Raw genomic sequence first — 15915 nt, forward strand, 5'->3', positions numbered from 1 at the left:
ATGGACTTAATGTTACAATTAGGGTGAGAAAAAATCCATTAAGTACTAAAATCAAACAATTATTTATAGATATGCCCAGATAATTTTCAAAAGCAAACCTACTTACGAGTAATAAAGTGGCTATAGCTATAGGATATGACAATATCATACGTCAGTAAATCTACAGTCTGTCAAAATGGTATACCTGTCCCTTGGAGAGGGCCTTCCATGCCTCTGGAGACTGTGGCAGGAGGGAGTGGAGCAGCTCCAGCCTTTCTCCTAGGCTCGGCAACAGGAGGCTGGTCCCCACAGACAGGCACTCACACACTTTCTATAAGAGCAGAAAACCAGTCGTCAACAAATGAAAGTGAAGCAATTCACCAAGAATATGGGAAGAAATTGGAAAAAGTGAAAAGAAAAATAAGTTGCCACTCTTAACTACAATAACACCCATTTAAGGATTCAATTCTACAGAAGAAAATGTTCTACAATCAAAGCAGTGCTCACCATCTGTATTGACTGTGGAGTGTTCATATCAATGACCTTGAAGAGAAGATTCCTGAGCGGGCGGGCCTGGGCTCCCAAGTGAGAAGTGCTTGGGCTCATGTTAGCCGCCATGTTCAGGTGAACACACAGTACCTTCAGGCACAGCAAGACAAACTCCTCATGCTCACTAGGAATGAATGTAAAGAAACAGAATGTAAAGTTCTTTAACAACCCAAAGAAAGTTATATAAACAGTCACTGTTGTGTGATAAGCTGTATTCAGATTTTAACCACTATGACATTCAATGCACTCTTCACTTCTAATAAGTCCCTTAGTATGAAAATTGATATTTGAAATTTACCCTATATATTAACCATATTTGAAATGCTATTAAATAAAGCTGTCAATCTATTCAAAATTTACATAGCTTTTTGGCAATAGAAAAGCAAAGAGGATCCAACAATTTTAGCAGCAACTCTTACATTTCTGTGTTGAAGGGCTGTGGCGGGGTTTGATCAGTGAATCCGAGGCAGTATCTCTCCAGGAATGACCTCAGCACACAAAAGGTTTCCTCCTGTATGTCCACACAGAAAGCCTTGTGCAGGGACAACATGCGTCTGCAAACAAGATGGATCCCGGAATGTGCAAAAAGTACATACATTTTTGAAGAGCAAATGAAGATGAATTGATGCTGCAGTATTAAAATTCAAACTGTAAAAGTTCATTCACCTTGCAACATACAAACATTGCTTAACATACCATATCCAACTAGAACTGTAAGCCATAGGCTAACGAATACCCCCCACCCCTCCATGTCTAGGTTGTTTGCCCTGGAGTTAGGCCGGACAAAGCTAATTTTGCCTACAAGGGGAGATAACTCCAGTCAGGGTCATGTGACCTGTACCAAATTCACAGAGGCGAAAGTTTACAACATGGCCATTAATTTCTGAAAGTTTGATAAAGATTTGTTGAATAATAACAAAGATGAATCCCGGACAGGGCTTATTTTGCCTACTTTAACACATCAAGGGGAGATAACTCCAGTCAGGGTCATGTGACCTGTACCAAATTCACAGAGGCGAAAGTTTACAACATGGCAATTAATTTCTGAAAGTTTGATAAAAATTTGTTGAATAATAACAAAGATGAATCCCGGACAGGGCTTATTTTGCCTACTTTAACACATCAAGGGGAGATAACTCTGGTCAGGGTCATGTGACCCGTACCAATTTCACAGAGGCGCAAGTTTACATCATGGCCATTAATATCTGAAAGTTTGAAAAAGATTTGTTCAATAACGACAAAGATGAATCCCGGACAAAAAAAAAACGGACGGACAGACAGACGGACAACCCGATTCCAGTATACCCCCCCAAACTTTGTTTTGGGGGGTATAATTATAAGTGTGAAATTCACATATCAATCTAATTATATCATTTTCTTGAACTTTATATTTATATATCATGATAATTGATAGCAACAAAATACTTAACTCCTTAACATCAATCACACAATAACATGTTTTAACAAACATCCAACCTGTCACTGGGTACGGCAGTCCATGCAAGACTGTGTGATGTGCCGGCAGATATTTGCTGTACAGGCACCTTGGTTAGCCCGACCACCTTCCGGGGGCGTGTCACTGGGCTCTGGGAATGACCCTGACCACACTGACCCATGGCATTGTTACCCCATGCATACACACAGTTGTCTGTAAGAGAATTTATTTTTTCATTATAAATGTGCAAAATTTAATGTGCAAAATTTTTTTTTTACAAAATTGCAGATGCAAAAATTTACAATGTGTATTTTGCAATTACAATACATCCATAAGGGGCCTAATGAATATACATCAGCAATTTACCATATGACAAAGCTAGGCAATGGTTGTCCCCACTGGCAATGTCTATGATACGGACAGTCTGCAAGTCCTCCAGAACCCGGGGCTTGGCGTCTATAGCATCTTGGGATCCACAGCCGATCACTGACCCACTTCCCCACACATATAGCTGCAATGAAAATAATGATAACAAGTCTGAACACCAATTTTTCCATACAATTCTTCCAAACAAAAGCAGTTTCCAGTTTAATTAGTTAGAAACAAAAATTGGGAATTCATTTTGTGATAAAAGCATATATTTTAAGCATTGAATGACATGCACAATTTTGGCCCCAAATTTAATAAGAAAATAACACAGTATGTTATCTGCAATAAATGGAACTCACAAAAATCAAAGCTCGATTTTCTGAGCTGTAAATCTTTACTTATTGTGACATTAAAACATTAAGGACCAAGTAGATGCCTTATTAGGTTGTAGGCATAATCATTCCCTACTAGCAGGAATAAGATTTTTCAAAGACGCATACAAGAGTGTCAAACATCAGTGTTCGACACTAACGGGGTCCCGGGATCCCGAGGACACCAATTTTTCGGGAGGAACACCTGAACTTCAAAGTCCGGTATTCCGTCGGGACACTTAGATTTTGACCGATAAAAGCTAAATATCAATAAATAAATAGCGTTTCATGAATTAATTACCTAAATTTGGGTCCCCCTAACTTTCTTGACAGTGCACGTAAATAAGATATTAATATTAATATGTCGCACACACTAAAGCGAAAGTATGGCTGACCTTTTCACTATAATCATGTCATGAATCTATAAATAAACAGGTCATTTCACAGTGCGCATGCGGGTTAACGCTTCCGCTTTGTTGTTTACATTATCAACAAGGTCAGAGGTGACAGACTTTAATAATTGGTACAATAATTATGGTGTCAGAGGTGACGGACTGTTATAATCGGTACAATAATTATGGTGAACTAGTTTGCTCATGTGTCAGAACCGCCCAAAAAGATGCTAAAACTGCTGACTTTGATGCCTTAATGATGCGACCATCGAGTTGTTTCAGTAACATTTACGGCACAAAAGACTGGCATCCTACGGAACTAGTTTACTGGGAAGCCATCCTACTATTCAGCATTCTTTGTTTTATGCCTTGATCAAAACATTATAGAAATAAAATTCCCAAAGTTTTATTATTTATCTTCAATCAATGGATAAAAATATTATGATATTTTGGCGCGAAAATAAACATTCACTATTTTCCAGTTGTCTGCTCTTCCAGTATGCACTACACTTGTTGGGCAGTCTGATTGATTCACAAGCCAGATGTAATATTTCTACTGTTTTTCAATCAAAAGCAATGACATCTGACAAGACCCTGAACCATGGCATTTTTAATGCGTATTTTCCGAAAATCTAAAAATAGTAACAACATCAAGTTTTTGTTTACATTGTACCCATTGTGTGACTACCACTTTTGAACCCAATCTACCGACTTAAGACCCATATCTTCCTCTCTGCCATTGCCAGAGGTTCACATGGGTGACATTGTGCCATAACTAACTTGTCATTGCATGCTGTTGAAAACATGTATAATATGGTGTATACTTGAAAAGTAAAAGGCACTGAATTTGTATGTTCAATTTAATATTAAAACAGGTTCATTAATGAAAAAAATGTAAAAAATGGAAGGGACTCTTAATTTCAGGAAGGGACACCTGATTTCAGATGTTGGTGTCCCTTCGGAATCCCTTGGGAAAATGGTTAGTGTCGACCCCTGCAAACATGCTTACAAAACATGATGTACATCACCCAACCTATCCAGTGTAAACTACCACCAGTCCAGTTTTGGAAATACAAAACAACTATGCAAACTACCTACCTGTCCAGTGTTGGAGAGTGCCATGGAGAAGTGGCATCCACATGTGACTTTCTGTAACACCAGGCCAGCCAGACTGTCTATCACCTTCGGCTTGTACTGCCGACATGTGTCCCCATGACCTAGTTTACCTGTAGAACATTTGCCCTATCATATTCATGTATTTGTTTGAACAACAAAACTGTGTGCAAATATTTTCAAAAGCATTTTTATAGTTACCATGACATATTTTTAATGACAGTAACAAGTACTTTGCTCTTGGTTTAAGTACTGAAAATGGTACACTGAGACATGGTAATATTTTCTTCTGTTATTTAAGCATGTATACATGTACACTACAAGTTACACACCAGCATCTCCGCTTCCAAATGACCAGACTGTCTTGCCATCCTTGGACACAGCCACCGTGTGTGAGCTACCGCAGGCCACATGGTCCAGGGGAGGTAAATCTTTCACCTTTGTTGGCAGATTCTTACTTGCACTGTCACCATGGCCTACGTATCACAATCACACATTGTTGAATGGCCATATTATCATAAACAACAACAATACCTTATGTTGAAAGGCAGAAAGCAATTATGTATCATTGTTTTACAGATTTTCAAGGTATTAAATAATTTCCCCAAATTGGGTGTCTTGTCTGTTGGGAGCATCTATAATTTTTGTAGTAATGGTTACCATGATTTTGACCTACTGATCCCCCCAAAGAAGGGGTAATCTTATGACCATGACTAGCATACCAAGTTTGAAGACTTAAGGAAAGGTCACCATGACCTTGACCTATTTAACCACAAAAATATCGGGTTTTCTTCTGACCATGACAAATGTGAAAACAAAGTTTTAAGATTCCACACCAAGTCAATCAAAAGTTATTGAAAGGAAATACCTGTATTTTAAGTAAAGGTCGCCATGATGTTATGACCCAAAATTATAAGGGGACATCTACTGACCATGACCAAGGTGCTTATCAAGTTTAAATTTCAACACCAGGGCTTCTATAATCTGATTATTTTTTTCATATCATTTATTATTTTATTTTAAAAAAAAATGGCAGGGGAGGTGGCTGAGGTGGACGTGCCTGAACCATGATAGAGTTTAAATTATTTAGCAGCCCTGTTCAAAAACAAGCTGTTCAAAGTTATTGATAGAAAACAAAAATGTGGCCCTGATGCTGGACAAAGAAATAGCTGTGTCAGCCATGCTTCGTAGGTGACACAAAAACTGACTTACTACCTTGAGGTGACACGAAAACTAACTTACTCCCTTGAATTAGGATGCACAACTTCTCAATGGATTTTAAATTTCAATAAATTACAAAGAAAGTAACATAAGTGATCTCCAAAAGCCACTTCTACAACGTCATGTACGTAGCCTGCCATAATCTCCCTACTTCTACAACTTTACGTACCTAGCCTGCCATAATCTCCCTACTTCTACAACATTATGTACGTAGCCTGCCATAATCTCCCTACTTCTACAACATTATGTACCTAGCCTGCCATAATCTCACTACTTCTACAACATTATGTACCTAGCCTGCCATAATCTCTCTACTTCTACAACATTATGTACCTAGCCTGCCATAATCTCTCTACTTCTACAACTTTACGTACCTAGCCTGCCATAATCTCCCTACTTCTACAAAATTATGTACGTAGCCTGCCATAATCTCCCTACTTCTACAACATTATGTACCTAGCCTGCCATAATCTCCCTACTTCTACAACATTATGTACCTAGCCTGCCATAATCTCCCTACTTCTACAACTTTACGTACCTAGCCTGCCATAATCTCCCTACTTCTACAACATTATGTATGTAGCCTGCCATAATCTCCCTACTTCTACAACATTATGTATCTAGCCTGCCATAATCTCCCTACTTCTACAACATTATGTACGTAGCCTGCCATAATCTCCCTACTTCTACAACATTATGTACCTAGCCTGCCATAATCTCCATAATTCTACAACAATATGTACCAAGCCTGCCATCTCCCTACTTCTACAACTTTACGTACCTAGCCTGCCATAATCTCCCTCGCCCCAGGTGTATAGATCCCCGTCTTCCGTGACCGCTGCACTGTGACGAAATCCTGCCGATATCTGCTTCACCATCTTCAGGCATAGAAAAACTTGTTTAAGTATTTATTTTCACAACTTTCTTGACATTATGAAATGAAATTTTCAATTTTGAGACACAATTTCACAGTAGGCCATTGATGTGACCAACCTGTGCTAAATTATAAAGTTGATGATGGCAGAAAAACAACATGTACAGAGCACAGAAGACTAATGCTAAAAGTTTCATGGTTAATAATACAGTCAAACCCCGTTGGCTTGAAATCAAGGTGTAAACTCCTCAATGGCTTGAAGTTGAAAGGACTGATTTATTTAAACTGAATGTAAGCATTACCGTTTGGCTCTAATTTTCTGCAGATCAAGGTATTTTAGCCGGTCGCTAGGAGTTTGAGCCAATGGGGTTCGACTATAATATAAGTGGTAAGAATGTTTTTTCACATAACCACATGCATTTTAATTATGCTTACAATGCCAGAGAGCCCAGCGATTTGTTTTGGAATTTTCTGTGTGGAGTTGTTTCCATGGCCCAATTTTCCATAGTCCCCTGAAAATAAAAACAAAACTTAAATCAGCCTTATTCACAGAACCATCTTAGGTTTTCAAACTTATTATAGCATGAAGAAATGCTTGTTCATACATGAAACAAAAAACAACAAACTCACCATCACCCCAACTGAAGACTTCCCCGTTTCTGGAGAGGGCTAAGGTGTGTCCATCCGAGCCCTTGGATGAGGAGATGGCCTTGATTGGGCGGTCCTTTGGGAAGGTGAGTTTCTTGGGTGAGGGTTGGTTGGTGGAGTCACCAAGACCAAGTCGCCCATAGCTACCCTTCCCACATGCATTCACATACCCCTCCTTTGTGAGCAGGAAAGTGCAGAACTGTCCAGCCTCAGCCTGGGATAAAAAAAAAATCTACTGACCCTGACCAATGTGCATACAAAGTTTGAAGACCTTACACCAAGTCGTTCATAAGTTGAGTATTAATTGGACACAAATGACCCTGTAATTCTTCTAATAAAGATAACAATGACATTGACCTTCGACCCATGATCATTCACTGACAATGACCGATGCACAATTTCAAATTATAATTCCAGTTAGAACTATTTTGATAACTTCCAGTGAGCTCAAAAATGCCTCTCAACCCTAGCAATATTCAGTCTTTTATAACCAGCATGTTTTAGTCACTTTTAAAGTAAAACCAATTTTGAAATATCAAGGAACTATTGAAAATGCTCCGACATTGATCTTTCTAGGCCAATATTAAAGTTGGCTATCAAAGTTACGATAAAATTAAGGACATGCTTGAAGAACTTTTAACTATTGCAGAATGCATGGATTCACTATAAAATTAGTATGGAAGCTTTATAGGCTTTGATAAAAAAGAGTTCATTTTATCAAAAGTATTAGCTTACTTTATATTCAACCTTACAGACATAATGACATAAATTTGCAAATTTAGCATGATCTCAGACCTCTAAAAAAAATTGTGACTGATTTACATCAATATAATTGTTTACATTGTACTATAAATATTTGCCATTTAAAATATATTGAGTACTGGTATACATGCACATTACCGTAGGACTGTCCCTGAAGCTTGAGGAGATCTTAGGTGTAAGAATCCTCTCTGTGGTTCCCTCAGCCAGCTGGTGGGTGCTGTTGCTGCCCCAGATGTATACGTCACTCGTCTCCATGGCGACGGAGGAGGTTGTCGAGGAGATGCCCGAGGAGCGGGAGGTGCTGGGGAAGGGTGGGGTATCTGAGGAGGGTGGGGACAGGCGGGAAAGAGACATACAGTAGTCCTTTGCCAGCTTGTGCAACTGAAAACATGTAGAAAGCCAGTTAAGCAATAAGACACAAATACATTAAATAGGTAGTATAAGTTCAACTTTTACATAGACACTGACGGTAAGAATTTTATAACAACTGGCTAGGCCTCTCATATCTGATTCAGATAAATATCATGTAACAGTTCTTACTCTCTAAAAACATTCATCACTGTCTAATAAATTTTTTATCCACTAATGTGCTGTAAGTCTATTATTTGACCCTAATATTTTCTTTTTCTTTTGGTATAAAAACCAGCTTCCCAAATTAATCAAACCAGTCTGTCCCTGACCTGCTGTAGTAGGTATATGGCGGCCTGGTAAACAAGCACCTGCCCATCCTCATCACACACTGGTTCCTCTACCGACCCTGGCTGCAGATCTCCAAACCCCTGCAAGATAAGTGCCCTTTAATCAATGTTGAAAAGACATTTTGCAGAGGTGAATTTTAAAACTTAATATGTTTCAGTATACAAATATAAACTTCATTTCAAATAGAAAACATGTACAAGCGTCAGAAAACATAATTGAAAGAAAAATGACACGATAAATATGAAAGGCCAAAAAAGAATAATAGTTTGGTTATAATAACATCCTTTTCAAAAACAGGTAGCCTAGGGTAGGTAAGCTTTTTAATGCTTTCTTTTTTATTAGGCTTTATATAAGAATGTTATATTCACCATTGGAGAATCGTGTTGAAGTAATCTTCCGTATACAGCGTCAAACGTTTTAAACTACATATCAAAACACACTTAATAAATAAAAAATGCCTATATATCCTAGGTAGGGTCGGGTCACTTGAACCAAATGTAAAAAAATTAAAATACATGTATGCATCATTTGCAGTATTGTAATTTGCGTAAATACAGCTCAAAATGCACCAATCAAATCAAATCTGTTTGTATCGGACGGTATGAATACAAATTGTTATTAGGGGAGTACCATTGCTCATTTTTTCAGGAATATCCATAATGACCAAATGAAAGATGGCTGCATAACTGATGTAGAAACACTTCAACTCATATGCAGTGATTTACCTTGACAAGCTTTGTTTTATAATGCAAAGGAAAGTAAGTGATGTTGGTGCTGTTAATTAAGATTAATTTCTTAGTTAGGATCAAGCCAATAGTGTATACATTTTAACACAAGGAATTACGGCCCTTATTCATTTAGAATTTTACATTATTTCTAGATAAACAACATCTTGAAAGAGCATTTAAGTCACAATTCATGTTGTATATATTATATTATTGAAACGTCAATCACTCATATGTAAAAAACTTACTGCTGACTTCATCATCTTGCCAGTAACATCATGGAAAAGCTGCCAGCTGATCTTGTTTTCCCCATCACTGTTACCAGGGCGGGCTGGGGTCATCACAGCCAGCTCCACCCATTCCAGGAGAAACTTAAGGGACCCACGCTGGGCTGCCAGAGTTATCATTAGCTCTGAGGCCAACTTCCTCGCAGAACCTTCCGCACCAGAATTTGAGCTGCATACTGACTTTAGAAAACTTGATGTTTGATTCAAGGATTTGATACCTAGACGTGTGAGCTTTGATTCATTTGATAATGACAAAGGTTTAAGCACTACTAGTATGTTTAGTGCTGTTGATAAAACATTGTTGCAAAAGCTTGTAGTCCCAACTTGCGCTGACAGTTTCCAGTTTTGTTCAAGCAGTGAAAACACAAGGCTGAGGCCAGTCTCCACGCCAAGTTCTACAAGAACCTCATTTCCCGTCTTAGGCTCATTGTCATCCTGAGAGGACCCAGAATTATTGTCTGAAACCCCAATACCATCAATGATCTCAACAGTTGGAAGTTGACAAAGCTTTGATGTTGCATGGTAAATTCTTTGAAGTACTGAAAGCCTTTTCTTTAGGTTTTGTGCAAATGGTGAACTTGATACAACTATTTCAGCCAAAGACGTCTGACTTGATATTAAAGCATTAACTAAATGTTCCTGTTCTTCATTTGATGGAGTATCTTGGTCAAAGTCAGGAATGTTGGGTCCCTTCAGATGAATAGTATGTGGTACATTGATGATAATTTCCTTACTGGAAATTAGTCTAGAATACAGCGCATCAAGCTCAGTTGAAGTGCTAACCGCTCTGCAGCTCTCTTGAAGCCATTTAGAGTTGAAATGATCCGAAAATTTGAGCTGCACATTGCTGTCCCGACTCATGGCTTTTTTTCACTGTAATTTAAAATATAAAAATGATTAAGCATAAATTACTTCATGATGATATAATGCAAGGCTGAAAAACATTTGTTTCTAAGACCCTTCATAAGGTCCAAGATTGAAGAAAGGGCTAAATTTGCACAACATGTTACACATAATCTGTAAATTCACAGATTGAACAAATTGAGTGTAAATTTACATTTTCATATTTTATTTTCTTGAAGCTCCATTGTATGAATTTTCCTGTTTAAGTGCAATTTTGTTTTGTAAAAATACTGACAAAAATTGCCATGATAGGTTTTTTCTTTTGCAATATGCTGTCATGTATTAGAATCGTGTTGTATTTATAAATGTGAATCTAAATAATATATAGCATAAAAAAACATTGTCTTATATGAATAAGTAGTACTGCATGAATTTAAAATTCCCTTTTGTCAGTAAAATTCCACTTTGGAAAGGCTCGGGCACATTCCCCAACAGTAAAAATAGAGCACTATGTCAATTAGAAGAAAACTAACAAGGTGACAAACAAATTCATTTGCATTACACAATGCATTATTTGGATGTTAAAACAATAAAGGATTCAACTGAGATAGGATTCAAAGATGATAAATATATTAACTAGCAAAAATGCATTGTACAAATTGCATGCACCATGTACTGGTTTTTTATTGTACATGAAATCTTTACCTTTATAATGAAAGTAAAGTTAGAAATTGATGTTTGAAAATCAAGAAAAAGAGTGTTCAATGCACAATGGTTCCAAAATTACTTTGCTGCACTGTCAGGTAAACTGCTTGAAATCAAATCAAATTAAACCTCTGAACACAAGTGTACAAACCACAAGGAGGTCACTAACAACATTGGAACTGTGTAAAACTTGTATTGAGTAATGGAACATGGAACATCGCCTTTATGTTTTCTGAAAATTCTAGTTACACATTGAATGTAATCAATAGACAATGCCGGTGCCTAGATGCTATGAACCATCATTATTATTCTGTATTATTTATTAATTTGCATCTGATACTATTTTTTTGTCTACGTTGACTTATTTGTAAGACTGTAAATTGAGACTTTAATCCGACACAATCTATCTCTTGAACTTTTAAGTCTAATGTGAGTTTTGCAAAAAATATCCCATGTATTGGCATACCTCTCCCATGCTCATCCCATTGGACCAAAGTTTTGGACCAATTATTTTCCTCACGTCTTGCTTACTAACAAATGAAGGGGCTATTACCAATCCATTTAAGATTCTATGTTTATTTCATTATCCGAAATATAAAATGTCCGAATAGTGTTCTACAATTTTTATCTGCAAGCTCGCTATCAGGTCAAAAGCAATGCAAATGTTTAGTACATAATTATTAAATATATATACAACAATTTTATTTTCCAATTACCGTTTCTTATTTTCATCATTTACTCCGAAAAACGCATTTTGCGTGCTGAGATTTCCGTCTGCTGATTCGTTTCAAATTTGTACCAGTTCTTCCTATTCGCCTTATTCCAGAAGCCCATAATGCTTTGCGACAAAGGTGACTTCCGGTTTATTTCCGCATTCAATTTCCTAGTTATCGATACGAGTGAAAGGAAAGCATAATTGGCCAAATAAGATCGATAGGTGAGTAAAACATGTTAGAAACATCAGGTTATACATTCTTCTATAAATATCTACCGTTTTTTGTAAATGTCAATGAAGTTTTCGACGTTTATACCCAACTTCTGTACACATTTAAGTGGGTGGGGTAAAATAGCAAATATAATGGTAAAGACTTTCATAGTAGTTCTTAAAGACTTCAAATACATATTGGTTGTTATGAAGTATGCATTCAATTGTGTTTTGTTGAGTTGTTATTAAATTAAATGAATGATATGTTGCAATTAGTGTGAAATTGTTAAAATCTGCAACTTCAAAACAGTCAAGTAAATGAAGCTTAAATGTGATTAAGAAGGGCATTTAAATACTGACTGCTGTGCTGTATGTAAACAAATATGCAGGTCTTAAAATAACAGCTTATTGATATTGTACTAGTAAATTGTAACTATTTAAATATCTGACTGATATTAAAGCTGCACTCTCACAGATTAAACATTTTGACAACTGTTTTTTTTTGTATTCGACTGCCAATTTATGCAAACGTGCAAGAAAACCAGTGATATAAGACTGCTGACAAAACATTGGATCGCAGATTTTCATTTTTAAGTAAATATAATATTTTTTAATGCATTTTTCTTAAACTGTTAGTAACGCTTTTAAAATTAGCCATAAAATAATAATTTTTAAATGGAGATATGAAAATCGGTGATCAGCAGGCTTATATCACTGGTTTGCAGATATTTACGCAGAAATTGCCTCTTTCAAGACAACAAATAAAAAAAGTTGTCAAAACGGTATATCTGTGAGAGTGCAGCTTTAACAGTTAAGAGTCTTTTATATTTTTATTTTTTTCTGGCTAAGTTGGGTGATGATAAAACTATTTATTTTATTTCAGAGATGTCCATTCTGGATGTTTCATTCCGCCAAGTTGACGCTCAACAGGAGTAGGCAGTTGATACCATTGATCTGATAGCACCTGCTATATCAGTGGTTTTACAAGATATTTTTGTGCAAAACACAAGAGACGGAATCGGTTCAAGAACAGAGATAAAATAAATGAAGTGTGTCAATATGAATGAAAACTTTCCTTGACTGCAAGGACTAAAGAAATGCACACAAGTGACATAAATTTAAATGTTTAGTACAAAAAGTAGACATTTAGAACTTAAAATTATGACACAGGATGTGAAACAACACTTTATAGCTGATAACAGTCGAACAAGAGATTTTTCAAAAAGAAGCAAGATGTGGTTTTTTAACCCTTGGCAAATGAACCTTTAAAGGGATTATTGCATACCAAGGACAATTTATTGTTATTGAATTATATCATGTTTAATGTTATTATTGAATTGTAAAAAATACCGTTGTTATTAATATGATTGTCTATGATCTTTTTATTCCAATGACTGTGTAAACTCCCATGGTTAATATTAAAAAGACATAAAGTCGAGTTAACGTTTGTGGGCAATAACTAGCCACCCGGTTAACTTAATTTGTAGGAGCACCGTGCTTTTTTCGACAGCCCTTGGTTCGAGCTTTTTCCTATCATGTTACTTTAGTATTGTTATAGTCAATAAGCCTAGGTGTCGTTAGCGCAGTACTGTAGGCCGAATATTTTCTTGGCCCAAATTCAAACAGCCTTGAGATTTAAATGAAACTTGGTACACATGCAAATTTCCAGAAACAATAGGCTCATGTCCAGCAAGATCATACATAATATTTCAAGACTTGAATGATTCAATACATGTACATCTGCTCCTATGTATTTTAATTTTCATAACTAAAATTGTTCATCATTGTAAATACAGTGCTCAAGTTTTAAAGCTGCATTCTCAGACTGACCATTTTGACAAAAAAAAATGTCTGAAAACCAGTGATATAAGATTGCTGATGGAAGATCAGAAAACATTTTTACAGAATTATCTTGACCGTTTTGACAAAAAAATGTCTTTGTTTGAAAATGGATATATTTATGGTTGGAAGCGTTTCTAACGCTTTAAGAAAATGGAGTCTTTTGACAGTGTTTCAAACAACTGAGATCTGTTATTTTGTGAATCATCTTATATGACTGACTGAATTGAAGGCAATGATATCAAAATCAGTTAATCTGTAAGATTGATGGTATTTGTAATTCCCGTTTCTATACATACATTATACACTAACTAAACGACAGAAATTACAGGTTGTTATGTTCGTAGTAATTTGGGGTAGTGTCCTCCCCTTAAAAAAATGTATGATAATTTTCAGAATAAAATTGTGCATTGTGCTTTCTAAGGATTTTTTTTTCCAATACTGGCATTCATGCAGAGTTCATTTGGAACCTAAATTATTTTATTCTATGTTCTGGTCGTGTTTCAAAACATTTCATCATTAAATTATAACAAAAACGATGTACGATTAATAAAATGAATTTTATACGAGTGCAGTTATTAATTACACGATGTCCCATGTAGAAACCAAAGATTGCGTTCCTTAACTGAGGTCGCCCTTCCCACAGGGGCGCCAGTAAATTGGTCTATTTCATTGGCAGTCAAGGGATTTATTATATAATATATAACTATATATATTTGAGTTATTAAATAATGGAGGCATCGGGTTCAGGCTTGGGTGATAAGCTCTTCTATCGTATATCGTCTATTGAACCTGTACTTTCTGATGAACAATATCCGTATTTACATGTTCACAGATTTTGAATCATATATGTATGAGGAAACGTCAAAACATATTTCGAAACTATTTTTAAAATGGTCCTCTTTTATCCTTTATTGAAGATATGGCAACATTTCCATCCACGTGGGCGTATAGAAATGATATGCTTTCATCATTGCGAGTCTTGTGTTCACATCTTCTTATACATTTTGAACTTGTAAGGTGTGTATAATTAAAACAAAACAAAAATCGAAAATGCAAATAAGTTATAAATCATTTTACATAGTGTCCTTTTAAAAATGATATTAAATCATATATTGATAATACATGTACCATGTCAGTGAATCACGCGTGTATTTTATAATGCCGACAAATGTACAGAGGTATATATATATATATATAAAAGTAATGGGCTAAGAGAAAGCTCGCTGTTTGTGGATCAGCTACAATGCACCTTATACAGGGGCGGCTCCAGGATTTTGGGTTAGGGGGGCGTAACTTTTAATCACTCTAAAGGTTGCACTAGCAGATCCAGGGGCATACCTATAGTTCTAATATCATAACGAGGTTTCTATTAGGACGACTAAGTGGCGTTTGGGACTTGACGGCGCAGCCATATTTGTTGTCGTATAAATGTACCCAAAGGAAATTAATTGACTGATGTGTTTTTTTGTATGGGTTTTATGGCGCATCAACATGATCATGTTATATAGTGCCGAATTATTACAGTAAGGGAAGGCGGGAACGTTTAAATTGCGTGCACTCTGTGTTGTGTACGAGTACATCTCAAAAGGCAATGTTGTATAAAGATACGCGAGCGAAGCGAGCGAAGAAAAAATGGGAAAATATAGTATATTTTATTGTTTCCATACCAAAGAACATGTAAGCTCCGGGAATTTTAGGGGGGGGGGGGGCGTGCGCCGGGGGCGTGCGCCGGGGGCGCCCCCCCTGGATCCGCTAGTGCTATATACCTAAATAGCATTTGCACTTTTGAAATCTATAATAAGGGTTGGAACTAAAAATACGTGCTCTTAAAATATTTTCATGTCATTACAACGTTTACGGTAGGAACACACCATTTAAGGTTTCCAATTGACAAATAACCAGCACTCTTATTTGAAATGAGTTCATTGACTGTTTACATAATATGCAAGTGGGTTGTTTAATGCTCAATATTTTGCTTACACCTACCTGTATTGCAGACTCGATGCATCAGTCACTTTCATCGCTGGTGATAGCGTGTTGCAGCACATCCAATACAGACATCCGAATCAGACATAACATACAATATCAAAATTCCAAAAAACAATGAATAGAGAGTAACACAATAATACGTTTATTTATTTGAAATTAATATTCATTTTGGGTGTATACGTGTATT

General features: G+C 36.4%; 1 protein-coding gene across 2 annotated transcripts in view; it reads right to left on the reverse strand.

Annotated features, from left to right (window-relative positions):
* Positions 1–11811, reverse strand: part of LOC128226697 (probable E3 ubiquitin-protein ligase HERC1) — a 62918-nt gene extending 51107 nt beyond the window's left edge. For both annotated transcript variants that reach the window (XM_052936677.1, XM_052936676.1), the window contains exons 1-14: positions 11689–11811; positions 9386–10297; positions 8394–8492; positions 7852–8094; positions 6934–7165; positions 6739–6815; positions 6211–6307; positions 4541–4684; positions 4194–4321; positions 2330–2474; positions 2005–2176; positions 948–1082; positions 487–652; positions 185–310 (exon numbers count right to left, since the gene is read on the reverse strand). In XM_052936677.1, coding sequence (XP_052792637.1) covers positions 185–310; positions 487–652; positions 948–1082; positions 2005–2176; positions 2330–2474; positions 4194–4321; positions 4541–4684; positions 6211–6307; positions 6739–6815; positions 6934–7165; positions 7852–8094; positions 8394–8492; positions 9386–10285 — 2664 coding nt within the window. In that variant the 5' untranslated portion in view covers positions 10286–10297; positions 11689–11811. The remainder of the gene's footprint in view (positions 1–184; positions 311–486; positions 653–947; positions 1083–2004; positions 2177–2329; positions 2475–4193; positions 4322–4540; positions 4685–6210; positions 6308–6738; positions 6816–6933; positions 7166–7851; positions 8095–8393; positions 8493–9385; positions 10298–11688) is intronic.
* Between the last annotated feature and the right edge of the window lie 4104 nt (positions 11812–15915).

The sequence above is a fragment of the Mya arenaria genome, chromosome 3 (genome assembly GCF_026914265.1).
Source record: "Mya arenaria isolate MELC-2E11 chromosome 3, ASM2691426v1".
Lineage (NCBI taxonomy): Eukaryota > Metazoa > Mollusca > Bivalvia > Myida > Myidae > Mya > Mya arenaria.